General features: G+C 48.7%; 8 protein-coding genes across 8 annotated transcripts; 1 reads left to right on the top strand and 7 right to left on the bottom strand.

Moving 5' to 3' along the window:
* Positions 1-68: 68 nt before the first annotated feature.
* On the bottom strand, positions 69-1596 carry EI90DRAFT_2598059 (uncharacterized protein). The gene is made up of 7 exons (XM_039053293.1): positions 1332-1596; positions 1162-1241; positions 1068-1089; positions 975-1001; positions 870-919; positions 671-799; positions 69-287 (listed from the first exon to the last, which is right to left on the bottom strand). Exons 1-7 carry the CDS (start codon positions 1448-1450, stop codon positions 154-156), a joined length of 561 nt encoding a protein of 186 aa, XP_038910325.1. The 5' UTR covers positions 1451-1596; the 3' UTR covers positions 69-153.
* An 817-nt stretch (positions 1597-2413) lies between these two features.
* On the top strand, positions 2414-3278 carry EI90DRAFT_3080488 (uncharacterized protein). Its single transcript, XM_039061883.1, has 5 exons — positions 2414-2659; positions 2713-2769; positions 2790-2828; positions 2881-2947; positions 2974-3278. Exons 2-5 carry the CDS (start codon positions 2750-2752, stop codon positions 3193-3195), a joined length of 348 nt encoding a protein of 115 aa, XP_038910326.1. The 5' UTR covers positions 2414-2659; positions 2713-2749; the 3' UTR covers positions 3196-3278.
* Positions 3279-4430: 1152 nt separating this feature from the next.
* EI90DRAFT_2598189 (uncharacterized protein) lies at positions 4431-5155 on the bottom strand. The gene is made up of 2 exons (XM_039053294.1): positions 4615-5155; positions 4431-4560 (listed from the first exon to the last, which is right to left on the bottom strand). The coding sequence occupies exons 1-2, from the start codon at positions 5056-5058 to the stop codon at positions 4474-4476; spliced, it is 531 nt and encodes a 176-aa protein (XP_038910327.1). The 5' UTR covers positions 5059-5155; the 3' UTR covers positions 4431-4473.
* Positions 5156-6087: 932 nt separating this feature from the next.
* On the bottom strand, positions 6088-7072 carry EI90DRAFT_2939226 (uncharacterized protein; the record flags this gene model as incomplete). Its single annotated transcript, XM_039055227.1, has 3 exons — positions 6088-6340; positions 6397-6679; positions 6739-7072. 3 exons carry the CDS (start codon positions 7070-7072, stop codon positions 6088-6090), a joined length of 870 nt encoding a protein of 289 aa, XP_038910328.1.
* An 846-nt stretch (positions 7073-7918) lies between these two features.
* Positions 7919-8602, bottom strand: EI90DRAFT_3131898 (uncharacterized protein; the record flags this gene model as incomplete). The annotated part of the gene is made up of 2 exons (XM_039064432.1): positions 7919-8223; positions 8281-8602. The coding sequence occupies 2 exons, from the start codon at positions 8600-8602 to the stop codon at positions 7919-7921; spliced, it is 627 nt and encodes a 208-aa protein (XP_038910329.1).
* A 351-nt stretch (positions 8603-8953) lies between these two features.
* EI90DRAFT_2598324 (uncharacterized protein) lies at positions 8954-10253 on the bottom strand. The gene is made up of 5 exons (XM_039053296.1): positions 10221-10253; positions 9943-10170; positions 9646-9894; positions 9086-9588; positions 8954-9028 (listed from the first exon to the last, which is right to left on the bottom strand). The coding sequence occupies exons 2-4, from the start codon at positions 10088-10090 to the stop codon at positions 9296-9298; spliced, it is 690 nt and encodes a 229-aa protein (XP_038910330.1). The 5' UTR covers positions 10091-10170; positions 10221-10253; the 3' UTR covers positions 8954-9028; positions 9086-9295.
* EI90DRAFT_2598279 (uncharacterized protein) lies at positions 9799-13077 on the bottom strand. Its single transcript, XM_039053295.1, has 12 exons — positions 12907-13077; positions 12844-12855; positions 12732-12788; positions 12416-12676; positions 12301-12362; positions 11700-12245; positions 10903-11646; positions 10695-10851; positions 10578-10639; positions 10221-10526; positions 9943-10170; positions 9799-9894 (listed from the first exon to the last, which is right to left on the bottom strand). Exons 1-11 carry the CDS (start codon positions 12908-12910, stop codon positions 10093-10095), a joined length of 2289 nt encoding a protein of 762 aa, XP_038910331.1. The 5' UTR covers positions 12911-13077; the 3' UTR covers positions 9799-9894; positions 9943-10092.
* Positions 13078-13948: 871 nt separating this feature from the next.
* On the bottom strand, positions 13949-14632 carry EI90DRAFT_3020473 (uncharacterized protein; the record flags this gene model as incomplete). The annotated part of the gene is made up of 1 exon (XM_039057509.1): positions 13949-14632. One exon carries the CDS (start codon positions 14630-14632, stop codon positions 13949-13951), a length of 684 nt encoding a protein of 227 aa, XP_038910332.1.
* Between the last annotated feature and the right edge of the window lie 917 nt (positions 14633-15549).

Genomic DNA, 15549 nt, shown 5'->3' on the forward strand with positions numbered 1-15549 from the left:
ACAGAACCAGCACAGAACGACACGGGAGTTGGTGGCCCATTCAGTCGGTTTCTTCCAGTACAGTAGCGCAAGTACTGTATGTAATTCAAATTCAAAATCCAATTATGTATTCAATCCGAGTTGTAAGAAAAAAAGAAAAAAGAAAAATAACTGCTACAGGATTAAACGTTGAGTGGGGGGACCCGGACGGAATATGGCTGAAAATGAGACAGGAAAGGTATGGTACAACGAAAGTATGTGTGTTTGATAAGGACTAAGGATTAAAGAGTGGAGACAATGGTGTGTTCCTATTGTAGATAGTGAATGTTAACCAAATGAGCAAAATCCGACAAAAAGAGACTGCAACGATATAAACCCATAGGATACCGAATTAACGTCGACGAGGACGACCAAAGTACCCTATTTGAAAGTGCAACTGCTAACGAGGGGCAACCTATATCGCTACACCAATCTCTTCAGCATCCACATGGTGGAAAGCTGATGGGAAACTTGGCAAAGGTGGTGGCAGATGCATCGAGTACTTGCCCATATAGTCTGGAGGAGGGGAAAAAAAAACATATTGGGAAGATCGAAATTCATTAGCAACAGGAAAAATCTCAACGGCTCGGGGGGGGGGGTGACGGGGCGGCAGTACAACGGCTCCCATAGCAACAGGAGAAGAATGACGCGCCTTTGACAATGGAAGCATATTCAAAGTCATCTGTTCGATAAAGGTCGAGGGCTTCGTGGTTCACTGCGGTGTTGGCCTTTGGGCTCCTGAGTAATGCGGGTAATGTGTCCTGGAAAATGATGGACAGATCTGATGGAATACCGAAAGCAAATGGCTCGGTAAGAGCTAAAGTCCAAATGTATGTAGGGTAAACACAGACCGTGCATTGGACTCCAGAATTCGCGAATTATCCCCGTCGCGTCGCCAGAGCTGAGTCATTACTTTCATGAGTAGTCATCAAGATGGTAATGCCAGGAACACGCACAGATCGTCAATATTAGGGTGATATATCCTGTTCATGAAGACGAAGGTAGGGTGTGTCGAAGGGTAGTCCTCTTTGAATGTGACGCGCACTCGCCATACCCCTCCTTCGTATGGAGCTGTGCGACGATACGAAAAATAAATAACCGTACAGAGTCCCTGACAAGGAGCTATAGGAAAAAAAAACCTACTGCCTTTAGGCCCGGAGAAGTTGACGTCGATAGAATTCGGTACGCCTGTCGCTAGATCCAAGCTGAAGCCAACGCCCGTCCTATCTCCCCCCAAGCGACATTGGAATGAATGAACCGTCTGCGTAATCAAAACTCCAAAGCATATAGAGAACGAGAAAAAAAACACGAACAGTTTCATCACTTCCTGCTGAATTCGCTGGTCTAGGGCAGAAACTGACGTTCGCTTCTCTGCGTCCTTGGAGGGTTCTTTGAGAATTGCATTAGAACGTTTTCGTCGGAGCGCCGCCATCGGGAAGGGTTGTACGTAGAGAGAGATTTTGAGGGCAGGAGAAAGGAAAGGATTGTGGAAAATGGTCGAACTTTAAGTGTGTCGACTTAGTAAGGTGGCATGAGTGGGGGGGGGGAGAAACCTGATTTTGTCACTTCTGTGTGACTGCGTGACGTGACCGACGTGTCGGTGTTTTTCGCACCGACAACTCAGCGCTTTGACACCCGGACCGTCCCCAAGGCCACCAGGGTCTTAGGTTTTTTTTGCTGTTCTCCGTGAAGGGTTAGTTGCATTGTTGGCCTGGCTTACAAGGGTTGTGAGTGGCGCGACGGTGCGAAACTGAGGCCGAACGCAGACCGTGGGCAAACCTGAGGGCATCAGGGTCCTGCTCCGGTTTTAGGTTGACAGCCCTATAATATACAGTTCTGCATGCTGTCATTCTTTCTGGAAGATAAGAGCACGATTAGGTGGCAGTTTGTACCACGTCGCTTCACTCGTATTGGATCTTGGTTATTGGCAGCTACTACATTCGAGTGGCGGTGGTCGCTCAAGTGGGTATACATAAACAACTGATAGGATTCCTATCAAATGCGGCACAAACCGAGGGCTCCCTGCTTTGGACAATGGTCTAAACGTCGTCGTTTTTTCCACTACTATCGCATGCGCCACACAGGGTTTCCAGGTTTCGTGATAGGTTGATTGTATTCGTTGGCGCCACTGAGTCATGATGTCAGTGGCTCGGTGTTCCTTCCATGGGTCGCGCGTGTTGCCCCGAGGGGATAAGTCAATAGGATATCAACATGAAGTTAATCCTCAGTGCGATCCTTCATTCTGGCATGCCATCTTCTCAGGAGAATATACTTACAGACTGCAACGACCTCTGATGTGTACGGAGAAGTGCGAAGGAAACCTAGAAGGAAACCTAAGGTCCCGGTCACGAGAGGCCCGTGACATTATCCTCCATCTTACAACAATGCGCTTCGATGCAGCTACAACGGCGTTCATTGAATGCATATCTCAAGACCAGTTCAGATACGAACTTCTCTTCTCTGAACAAAGTGAAGTGCTTAGAACTGATCGAGCAAGATCCAAAGCGGCACAGGCAAAGGTCCAGCAGTCACCGCTTATTGCTAAACCTGGCCAACATTGGCAACCTGCAGCGGACAAAGTCGATGAGTATCTCGCACATTGTGACAAGATTTGTCAGTTGGTGCCACAGGATTTTGAGGAGTTGAGTTTTCTAAATCATTCATCCATCTTTGCTATCTGACAAGTTGTGCAAGTCGTGTTAAAATCGCATATGCAGCTCATGCAGCTCTCATGTGCCTTGTGATTTGCAAGTTTGGAAAACAACCTGAAGTGTGCAGATGGCAATCATCAAAAGGCATCGTGAGTTATGGTGAGTAACCTGGCCTTCAAGTGCCTTGTCTATGTCTTAATGAGGTTTACAGGCTAGCCGTGGACTCTACCCCCCCTCCCACTGACAACCATGAGCCACCTCCTATCTCAAAGCCATCAGTTGAGCCGAGACCTCTTACCCCGAGGAGCGCGAACTATTTCAGAATCCGGACAAACTGCATGGGAAACAATTCGTCCTCTCACCACATACAGATGAATCTGGAGTGTACAAGGTTATTGGGTATCACAAGAGAAGGGATAATTCGGTCCAGTATGATGTGCTTTTTGATGACTGTGAGGACCCAATCTTGGTCGATGCGGGGGAGATGATGAGGATGTTGGAGGACAGCCTTTACATCCCTAATTGATCAAGGCAGTTTATCTCCTTAGTACTATTCTTTGTCCTGGCTTATTAATTAGTCGGTTTCATGACAACTGTGTATATCTGGAGAATTGACCCATTGAATGCTGAATCCCTTCCAGTCATGCATGGCTATCGCGACGCGGAAGCGAGCAAGCCTGAAGGCGTTTGCATGGTTCTTCGTTGAGGAATGGTAAAGGGTTCCGTGAACTACACTGCCGGTTCCTTGGCTGCTGACCAGTACAACCTGTAGGACCGACACGCCCACGCGACCTGTGCCCCCACTCGATGCCGGGGTTTCCACGCGCAATGCGCTTCGATCTTGCATACATGGGCAGCGTGAAGCGTGAAGGAGACATCAGAAGTGAGTCCATTCCCCATGCATCACTCAACGCTTCACGTCTTTTGCCCGTTGAACGCGCCGTGACTGACTCACGTTTACCGTAGATCCCGTGTCAACAGTGCATGCACAGTGCGCTAAGGCCGCCGATGCTGTACGCGTCCTCTGCGCGTCACCCTCGACTCGGGTCCGATCGACCACCCTCCACGACTGTCTCACGGTGCGTCTACATGCAGCTCAATGACAAGGGGACTTCCTTCATCCTTCCCCCCGTCGAACCTCTTCCTCTCGTTCGGGAACTAATGATGTTTATTCATTTACATTCCCGATCCGTTCTGCGAGCCGAGAGGTCCGCCACCCCCTCGTCACCTTCATATACCGCGACCCTTCCCTCGTCCTCAGCACCGCCTCCATCAGACTACTCAGTGCCACAACTAAACCTGTTGTCGCTTGAGATAAAACTAGTATTTCAACGTGTAGCACGAACCTCTCCTGCATTAACGAGACACCGCTTCCCACCAAGCGGAAGGAGCCTACGGCCCCATAATTGACTTAGCATAGTAGTTTTATTGATTCCGTAGATGAATTAGGATTCGAGCCACCAGAAGCAGCAGCAGCAGGTTGAAGAATGTGCTCTCGAACGTTTTTCTGATATTTCCATACCTTGCGAAGGTTACGCTGTCATCATCAATTTTTCGAGGGCGCGCTTCTTCAGACGTAGCTCTTCTCCCGCATCGCATCGAGTGGGAGTTTACCGGTGCCTCCATTTTTTTGTGATGAAGAATGCTCCTTCACTGCTGCAACGTTGGCTAGCGTGGGGATGGCGGGTCGGGTATCGTTGCCCAAGCGGACAGCCTTGAAATACTGAACCACTGGTTTCCCGATGGTTAAACGCTCCGCGGGATCGTGCCTGAGGCACTCTCCAATGATGGCAATCAGGGCGTTCTATTCATGAGGAGGTTCATTACGTGCGGCGCGCAGAACTATATGGTCGGTCCCGCATGCATGGTATGGCCTCGTGTCAAAAAGTATCTGTATGGAATGATGAATATCACCCTCAAGTGATTACCAGAACGTTCTTCACACCTGCCCAGATGTACAGCTGGCCCAGACATCATTCCCTTTGTCGCGAGTTGATACGCGACCGTCGAGCACCCGGGGTGATGTAAACCACATAGTACTGATGGTGCCCGACCCTTCAGCGTACGTAGAGAGATCCAAAATAATGGAAAATAGTCCGAAGTCGCAAATCATAGCATTGCCCTCGCCGCCAATGACAACGTCGAGAGAGACGAAAAGAAAGCCTACAGGCTTGAAATCACCATGCACTATGTTCCTTAAACGAAGACACATTATGCCTTCTGACACGTCAATGATCTGAGGACGGTTTGCAGCATACGGAGACGACATGAACCTCCCAGTCGACAACGGCCGGCACTCGGCTCCTGGCGCAAGTACTGTGATACATTCCCTCTTGGACACCAAGCGGATACCAGTTTCACACGTGTTACATCGCGCTCCTGCATACATTCCATGATCCACCCATGGAATGCCACCACGTTCGGATGATCTAGCGCCGACCAAACCTTGACTTCACGCATCATCCTCTACCAGGCGTTGAGCTTAAGTCAACCAAGCACTGAGAAGCCCATGAACTTAGTTATGACCTCCTCGCCGCCTGACGTGCGAACTTCTCTTAAGACTTTGACACATGCCTCTTGCTGATGGTGTGCCTGACTCTTCGTGATTGCATTACGGAAAACAGGGACGCTATCGTACCTCTCTATAGACACCCGTGCAAAACTCCCTTGGCCCACCAGAACCCGATCATGGATGACTTCATCGCTGAGATCACGGTTGTCCACTTCAGAAAGCTCCGTGAGTTCGAACAGCCATACCGTTCCGGTGCCAATGGGCTGCAGATAGAGAACCGTTTAACTGGCGCGCGGGCCAGGCTTGGGGTTGAAGGACATCATTTCCGTGAGTGACGTCTTCAGAACTCTTGTTCGAACATGAGATATATCTAAAGTAGCAACATGTTCGGAGAGAGAGGAGGGAGTGAATTGTTGTTAGCTCCGAGCCCCGGCTGTTACCGAGTTTTAACAGCGGTGGTGTGCAGTCTATGTACAGTGTCCGGTTTCGGATTTTAGAGGCTTGCCTAGACACAGACCTTAAAAGCTGGTGCGTAGAAGAAACAAGGGCTTCTAGACCGACCCGATTGAAAGGGTGTGCTGTTTTGTTGACGGCTCATTTGAATTACAAATGATGACTCACGCCAGTCACGTTGTGGGGACGCTGATAGTCATTTTTGATTTGATTTGCAAATTGCAAATTTCCGCTACGGAATCCCTTCCAAAATCCCGATTCGACAACGGCTTGCCAAATAAAAGTACTCGAATGTGTAAGGTGAAAAAAGTAGCGGGTTCTGCTGCGTCAGGTGGCGTTCACCAGTTGTTGCAATGTGGGCAGGCAATAGCTAGATATGAGGGTGGGTTGGAATTAAGTGTGTTGTGGTATGAAAGTTCCAGAAGTTGGTGCAATGTTGAATGGATATAGAAGCTATTCTAACTCGGTGGGGAGCGCGTCAAGAAGCTCAAGAATATGTTTCCTTGTGCTTTCCGAATGGTACAGTGCCCTCGAGCAATGTGTCGCGCTCATACAGGCAACAGTCTCCGGCCAAAGAAGAAACTCTTCACCCCGGATTGTATCTCCTAAAGGACACTTTTCGAGTTCCCGAATGAGTACCATGCGGAGAATGCGCCACGTGGGATCATTAACGATCGTCCCACAAATACGACAAGCATAATGGGGGCTGGAATACAAACAGTACTGAGCAAGGGCGGGGGACTGTACCACTATCTGACGTACTTGCTCCCATTAAAATCGTCGGGATTGTTGAGACGGGATTCGAAAATATCCTTGCGACGTCTCACAAGTCCAAGTAGGCGTGCAAAATCAGCAAAATCGATTCCACTGAGCTGACTTATGATATCTGGGTGGGTGAAGTCGAACCTGAGGGCAAGCCGGGCAGAGAGTTGCATCTCCGCTTCCCATGAAAATTGACAGGCAAGCTTGTAAAGCCGTATGGGATCAGAGATGAGTTCGGGGGAGCTTATGGCTGCTTGCATGATTGATATCGGTCCGTTCATGCCTACGGAAGTTCCAGAAACACAGTCGAGCTAAGGGCATTATTTCGATAATCCCACATACCATACTTGTCACAAAAGTGTAAGAGTGGCTCAATAGTGTCAAAGGAGCGCAGGTGCTCAATCTGAATGGGCATGCCACAACACATTCTGAGTGCGGCTTCGATTACCCAATCCTCCTCGTCTAAATGTAAACAATGCTCAGCCTCAGACGAGCTAGAGCCTGTTTGGGGGAGCGAAAACATAGTCCTGAAGAAAGAAGATGTGTTTCGAAGAATGATGGAGTGAACTCTGAAATGGATATTTTCTTTGGAACGCAAGACGACGTCGTCGTGAGGGTCTTTGAAATGTTCGTTGAAGATCCTAGCCTGAGAATCTATGCCATCTTTGGAGTCCATGGCGCGAGCAGGGAAGGATCACAACAAGCTGGCTTCCTAAATCTTGACTGGGGTTGAGCGCGGTGCGGCTGTACACGAGGAAGCCGACCGATCTTGGGCCAGTTTGAGTCATTCCTTATTATGTCAGCGTTACATTGGCGAAGTGTTTGCGCGTACGCTACTTAAATCAATTTGAACAGCAAAAGTCCACCTCATTGATGCACCTAATGGTGCATTTGGCTGAGCTGGCCTTCCAGCTGTCGTGCCCAAAAAATCCATCCTTGTTCATTTGTCCTTCCATTTTGTGACGCGCGAGTAGCCATATGAGGCTGCTGTCTAGAAGTATACCTTGGCACTCTATGAATTTGCCTCGACGCGCGTTAAACGACATTCTACATCTCGATATGATTGGCCTCCGAGTGAGCTGCAAATCTGGATCTGTGAAAATTGTTCAAATGTCCCATGGAACGAAGGACGGTGCAAGGGAACTTAGCTTGATCTTTTCCTGAGCCTTGTGGACATCGATAAGGGAATTATCTAGACTGCGCGCAGCTTTTTTTTTTTTTTTTTTTTTTATCGTTATTAGTGATTCTTGTGCTTTGCTGTTATTTAGACTGCGCCCGGCGAGCTTGCGGGCCTTCTTGTGCTCATTGTTGACGACCCTGTCCGAATTCTTTTCTTACAGGACACACGATTTCACACACCGTTCGAATCCTGAATATCTACGCAAGAAATGCGTTCAACATATGTCGTCTGATACCGGAGGGATAATTATATGTATTCTCCATCCCTGGAAGCGATCAGAGAACGTTCGCATCCATTTCAGACTCAATTTGGAAACGCAATAAGACATCCACGAAAAAACGACTATTTCCGCAGGGACTCCAAGAATGATATAACATGTTCTAGCTTGCCCTCCAACCCCCCAAACCTTGTCTCCAATTCCCCGAATCTCGTCTCCAACTTCTCCAAGCGGCCATCGACAACCTTCATATGTGCATCAAGGGTATGGTTCAATTTATTGTACACCTCTTGCCCCATTTCCTCTTCCGACTCTTCCTCGATCACTTCGGGAAGGGTAAACTTCAAGAGAACTCGAAGGTAATCCGGCAGAACAGTCTTTTCATGCTCCGTCATCAGTCGTTCCTCACATCCTGGGCAGATAAGTTGTGCTGAAGGGTGTGAAGTCACTTAACAAGCTTGGAGAGGAAAGAGCATAGATGGCATACCACCAGTGTGGAGAGTTGTCAAAAACCGTGTACCCGAGAGTGTCTTGCCGCATACGGAGCAATCGAACTTGTATGTACTAGGTGATGATTCCGGGCTCCCTACTGCCTCCGATTTTCCGTCATCTTCGGGATCGGGAGTAGCGGTATTCGCTGACCCAGAAAAGTACTCAGTTTCATCAGCAAGTTCTTCAGACTCGTCCACGCTTTCCACATGCACCCCGTCAGGAACACCGTCCACATCTTCGCCCACCACGGGGTGTTCTTCAGGTTCCGACGCTTCGTCCGCGTGGGTCCCTTCATCGTGTTCGTCACCATCATTCATTTGGTTCTGCACTGAAGCTTCCATCTCTCCGGCAACAAAGCTCCGGGCTGGGAAAGATGGAATAAGCTCGAGGCACGATTTTGAGAATATAGGTTATAGACCTTGAGACTTCACCTCACTTTCAGCTTCTTTGAAAAAGAGTAATTACGTTCAAACTCTGTTTTCCAATGTTGCTCAATCTTGACCACCGGGCGCACAACTTTGATCAGTGGGTGGTGTTTATAATGCCGGGAGCTCCTCCTTCCAACAACGTTGTTGGCTCCTGAGGCTTCGCAGTCAGCGCAAAGATCGAAGTCTATTGGTGTAAAAATCGATCAAGACTCTGGGCTGGATATTGGATGGATAACATGCGCACCGTTGCAGAGGAGACAACGCCAACGTGGTCCTAAAATGGGAACCGATTTGCAAACATCGCAATCCTGCCACCTGTTAGAGTTGAGATATCAGCAAACGGAACAAGCAGGTTACTATTAGTCATCGTACAAATGGGCCAAGATACGCCGACGCTCCAATACAGCAAGGGAATCCCAAAAGTGCTTATCTTTGGGCACCATTTGGGCCTCAACTGTTCGAGCTTGGCTTCATCTTCATCAGAAATCCCAATTCCAATGTTCCAAAGGGCTTCCGCTTGTTCTAATAAATATTGCTTTGCACGAAGGCGAACGTACTCCAAGCGTAGGAGGCGTTTTCCCTTTAACACAGGCCAGGAGATTGAGAGTCGTTCCGGTGAATATTGTTCAGAATAGTGATCGCTGCTGCTCTGAATCGTCGAAGCCCTCTTTCAGAGTGAACAGTAAGGCAAAGTTCAAAATCTTCTTTCCACTGCTTCAGCCGAGCGGTGATGTCGTCGAATTTGGAAAGACTCGGGACTTTCTCGACTCCAGTAGTTCCTGACAACGACGTGTCCACGCCATTCGCAGGTGGGGGTGTAGAATTCTGATTGGGATCGGGGGCTGAGGTCTCTGAGTTTGCTTTATCTTCACTCACTTATTGGCCCAGAGATTAGAGACGAGAGAAGAACCGGGTCCTAAGTGGAAACTCACGTGGAGATGCATAAATACGCCCAATGGCCTTCTCACAGTAATTGACATCGATCGCATACTCGGCCGCGATATTCGAGACTCTCCCAGCGAAGTTGGATGCATCCTCATTCGTATTCTGTATGGATTGCAGTTGAAGCAGAGGTGTGACACTCTCGAGAGCTGTCAAAGCAAGTCGCAGTGCATTTACATCTTGTCCCTCTTCACGCTTGAGCTCTGCCGACACCACCATTTTCATAGCATTGATTGGTCCTGGGACAACATTGAAATCTTCGCGTCTTATCCGAGAAGAACACCTACCTTCCAAAAGGGGGAATTTGCTTGATCTGACTATAATTTCTAGGCCCAAGAGGATCTGCTTTACTGCTTTATCTGTGGCTGGCGGAATCGGTATTATTATAGATTCGGGTTGGAAAGCTGAAGAAGAGACAGCAGCGATGGCCTGCATAATTATAGAGCCCTCGTCAAGTACATGGCTCCGGATAGTGTCTGCGCGCGTTGGCGGATTTGGACTTGAGGCCTCGAGATCTATGACCAAGATGGGGATAAGGGCGCCAACATATCGGGGCTCCACTCACTCTGCGCATAATCCGCCCAAGTTCGCCTCCCATTTCAGTGGGTGACAGCTGATCACGAGGTTCCGTATTACTTTGGGCGAGCGAGGTCTGATTTACGCTATCCTTGGCGCCTGGCGCAGGCGGCGATAAGGTGTTAGCAAGATCGTATGAAGAGGTGTCGACTGTCCAGCGGCCATATCGCAATTCGAAATTGGTCGCTTTCTCATCCCAGATCATTTGCCAGAAATCAGTCTGCTGGTCAAGCGGAACTTCCAACAGAGAATAATCCTCAGGTAAAGGTAAGTTGCCTTTATACGAATATTCATACTGGTATCGCGCATTCAGTCTCTTGTTCTGCACATGGAAGTAAACACTAACAATGCCGCCATAAAATCTGCAAAATTGGGCTTCTACATCTAAGCCCCGCTGACGATAGCCATCTGATTCAACAAGTATTATCTGAGACCCATTCACGTGAGGATAGGGCATACGGACCTGCGAACTGGGAAACTCGAGAATACACAGCGTAACCAATGTTGGAAAGTGTACTTGCCGCTTCCATAAACTCCCGATCATCAAGGATGTATTCCTTAGCTTTTCCAATCATTCGACAGTGACGGAGTATGATTAAATACAGCACTGCAAACAAATCCTTTGGATCCGGTAAGAACACGAAGCACGAACGGCGCGCGAAATACCACACCTTCTCGATTCGACCGGGCCCACAAACAAGAGCGAAAGACTCAGGAGCATCCACATTATAGAACATTCTCTCCAATGCAGCGCTGAGTCTCTCTTCCTTCTGCGCCATGCGCCGTTTTACCAACTCGTCAAGAGGGCTGTCAGAGCTGATAGGGACATTATGTGGCAAAGGATAGGCTAACCGCTCGACAGCATTTACCCAGGATCCTTGAAGATGGTAGTAGAGCACCAGTTGGCTATTTTCAAGCATCACGCCTGAAAATACCACTCGCATCTCTGTGAGAAGATAATTGATCCGCCGCGAGTATATGGAACTCTCCTGTCTCCAGCCTCGAGCCCAATAGGCTATCCATTGGAGGAGCGTCCAGCCTTCAGGAATGGAATCGCAAAAGTCATTGACCTCGGAAATTCGAATGTAACCCGAACTATCATCGTCGAAAGCTTCCATGATAGCGTTCGCGTAAGGGAATGAAAGATATTTGAGGCACCATTTATCTTGAAGAATCACTTCGATGGAGTCAGTGGACGGAAGGAGGTGCTCAGAGTGAGGCGGTGGCAAGTCCGCATCGATGGGGCTGAGAGTGTCGTTGACATTGTGCCGGGAAGCATTGGTGGCAGATAGGACGCTGTTCGCTGCAGGAGTGACACTGGACTGGGACTTGGCAACAGCGTGAGCATATCGATCAAGGTAAAAATCATAAAGCGCCATGACGAAGTCCCGCGCCTTAACACTTGCCCGCCATGCCTAAAGTCAACACCGATGAGAAGACCGAAAAGGGTTGAATAGAAATGATGCACCATGTCTTTCCAGACTTGTCGTATTTCTGGGTGCTGAATCTTCTGGTATGAACCAGCATCCAAGCGAGTGAGGATTTGCTGAGTGGAAGCCTTCAATTGGTGAGATAATATCTGCATCTGCGCCTCCAATTTACCCTCATACAGGCGAAAATTGGCTTGGAGAATTGTCTCAAGTGGCAGTCGGAGCTCAATACGCTCGCGAGCGCTCAAAGCGTTCTTCGGGTCAATCCTGGTCTTTGCGAGCGCTATTTTGTCCTTCGAGGCGTCGCCTTTGTCGACCTTTCCATCCGTTCCCGGTACTTTCCCTCCCGAGCCCTCGATTTCGTTCACAATCTTAGTGAGAAGCTCTTCACTGTCGAGGACCTTTTTCCGTCCTCCAAGATTTTCAAGAGACTGTTCCCACCGCTTATCTTGATCACTCTTATGTTCCATTATGCGGATCAGCTGGGCTAACATATCGTTTGACTGCCGAACTTGAATGTTAATGTCATCTGTGGTGATAGTGTTGTGAATTTGCAGCGCGAACATGATGTCCCGCTTCCGAGTCTAAAGGAAGGGTTCCATCATTGGTCACTAGGAGCCCACATGAAGTTAGCCATACCACTAATGTTTCACCGGCAACCTTAAATTCGGCTTGATATTTGCCGCTGAAGAAGAATTTGGCTAAGAGGGCGTTTCGTCAATAAACGCACAAGAGGATGAGCAGCACAACTTACATGTGGAGCTGTGTTTGTGATATTGATCAACGAGGTTCCCCACCGTTTTGATGTCCTGCTCGATTTGGCCCATAAGGCTTTGGAGCCTTCCAGCAATAGTCTCTCCAGTCGGGGATTTAAGAGTTGGGTCTTTCACGTGGTGAAGTTGCAGCAGAGTTGACATCATGTCTGAAAGTTGAAGGATCAAGGCTCTCGCTTTCGCACTGTTGCTCCGTCGCTGTGTCTCCAGCTGGACGACACCATGGAAGAGCTGGACAGCAACTACGGAAATTGTTTTATCACAGAGAATGAGGTCCGAAATGAGGATTTGACTTACGTTTAACGAATGGAAATGGCTGGGCGGCAGCTAAGCCTTCTAACCCAGTGAGCACCTCTATAGACATGGCCGGTCAGATCCCAGCTTCCCACTTCCAATAAAATATGCATACTCTCAACTGTGCCTGAGAATTCGTGTCAACTTGAACCTATCAGAAGAGAGTGTGCATACCTACCCATCCAATCATCGAGACCACGTCCAAGGTCAGTTGCTTGCGATGCATCAGCAAGTGCCTTGATCGCAGCATCAATAGTTGTACTGTTAGTCTGGTAATATGTCTGGACTGCCGTGATAGGGTTTGCAATGGATTGAATGGCGTCGTCTGCAAATGCATGTATAAGCTAACATCAAAGGAATCATATGAAGCTGTGGGTTCACCAATATTGTCCGCACGAGCCTCGGATTTGGACGTGGTCGCAAATTGCGAGACAAACGCTTCTTCTGGTGCCTTCTCGACAGGAGTGATTGTGATATTGTTCAATGACTTCCCATCCCTTGCCGACTCGTCCTGGTTAGCTGAATCGATGCCCTTCGCACTGCTATCCTTCATTTTGAAAAGGGGCATGGGGCAGAAGATTCAAGGCGACCGTGTTTATTGTACCGTGTGCCAAGAAGAACCCAGATATAACTGTACTCAGCTGATTGACAATTCAGGAAAATAATAAGCGCTAATCACCAGCAGACTACCTCTTAGCGCTCCTTCATACTTCACATGAATTATGTTATGACAAATGTGCTGTTAGAGTTGTTACATGCAAAACAAGGAAGAGGTTCCTTCGGACCCCGGCAGAGGACGACTTATGGGCGCTAAAAACCAAGTGTATTGATACCCTGTTTTACTGCCATTGTGAGACCTCCTGGGCCATTCATCCAAATCGGGTGTGCGGTTTTTTTTTTTCGTTTGCTGTATGAACACACCCTTCTAATAATATAACAATATAACAATAAATTCGGACAACTCCGCTACAATACAGCTAAGGACAAGCTACGAGCCTCCGATCACGAGGCTGTGCATCCATTCAAACGACAAGCGCTCAGCACAACGGACACACGTCTGCATCGCCTTTTCAGCGTGGTGGTGGTCATTGATCATCTCCAATTTGTCGTGAGAACCACGCTGATCCAGGGACAAACATATCTTGGATTCCACCGTAAGGGACCCTACCAACAATTCAAGCCGAAGTGCCGTGGCATCGAATTGCTGTACCGAGTCAACACTACCACATCTGGATATTCCTGAGCAAGTTGTTCGTATATTTCGCTCGGCTCCTTCTTTTGCCCAGCTCATCATTCAGCTGAATCATCAACCCATCCTCCTTCGCCACCGTTGCTCCCCCGTACTCCTCGACGATTGCCCGAACAGTAGTGGCCATCAGATCTGTCCACTCCCCTGGTGTCATGGAGACACCTTCATGAAAGGGTTTGTGCGAGGCTGATGCCTTTGTTAAGTAGAAATATCGGAGATTTGGAAATCTCTCCCTCCAACGAGTCAACGAAGCCATTCCGCAAAGGAACCCAGGCGTGGTGTGGTGTATCTTTGTCCCGAATGCTTCTTTGCAAGAAGGAAACCAACGACGGCTGGCGAGCTGAATGCCCGATTTCCCAGCCACGCCGTGCACAGAAGAGGATAATGTCATGATTTCCCGTCGGTGCCTAACAACATCGCCGTCCTCAGATTCGATGACGAGGTGGCGAAGAGAAGGAAGTGACATGTTGTTGTATAGGCTTTTTCCTGGCCCGCCAGCGGCTGCGAGTTGCAGTCGAAATATTCTTATTGATGACGATGCAACGGGTGAAAGAGCAGAAGAACCGGAATCACCTTCTCCCAAGTCATTCAACCAGTTCGGCGTCCATAAATTTGGGCGCCTTGTCACGATATCCAATACGTCACGGCAAGCCATCCCGGTCTGATCCGCAAACTTTTGGAATTTGACGTGTAAGAGTCATCAAGCTGGACCATCGCTAAAGTCTTATCGACGTTCAACTCCAAGAACGAAATGTTTGGTTCTACTAGGTTGTCTAGAAGCGAGAATGTCACAGGGGTAGCATCAGGGGTAAGGATAGGTCGCTTGTGCTCTCCTTTCTGTGAGATGTATCACAGTTTGGGCATGGCAGCTTGCAAGGGGAACATGGACTGAGCGGCGACTTGATCGTCAGTGTGATGGATGAGCATGAGACATCGTGCGAGATGTGGTCGTTGAGAATCCATCCAACGCCGATTTTGAGTTGTGCCCCATATTCTCAACATGGGGTGTGCTCAAGGAGGCAGAGCTTCGGCGCCAAGCACCATGTCTGTCTGTGACTATGGTGCTAGCAGCGTTCATATGAATATGTTGGGAAGACTGCTTGAGGGGCTACATTGGAGAAGTGCAATGAATGCCGAGGTTGCTTAGCTGCTAAACTTGGGATTAGTCGATCTGCTAGACTGAGGTGTCAGAACTTAATTCGAGGATTTTGACCTCAGCGAAAATCAGTAGGAGGCGACTCAAGGCATTAGTCCATGCCCGTCGTAACGCTGGCTCACGGGTCGACGTTTTCGATTCATTCCAGGGGGCCGGGAAGAGAATCAAGAATGCACGAAAAAGACACATCAATCTTGACAAGGTAACGCAAGGGCCCAAGGGCTGCTTTGACGACTCACTTTGACACGACATCAGCTATTGGCTAGAGCGCCCGAGGTAATCATGAAGCACTCGTCAATTCGGGAGTATCTGCGATCGAGAAGGCTCTGGTGCGCTCAAGCTTGAACTTGTGATGTCGCAGGCTGGTCTTCATCGAATGCAGAGTGCTACGGTCGTTACTTGCCGAATACCTAGTG

The sequence above is a fragment of the Cantharellus anzutake genome (assembly GCF_015039405.1).
Source record: "Cantharellus anzutake strain C23 chromosome Unknown EI90scaffold_82, whole genome shotgun sequence".
Lineage (NCBI taxonomy): Eukaryota > Fungi > Basidiomycota > Agaricomycetes > Cantharellales > Hydnaceae > Cantharellus > Cantharellus anzutake.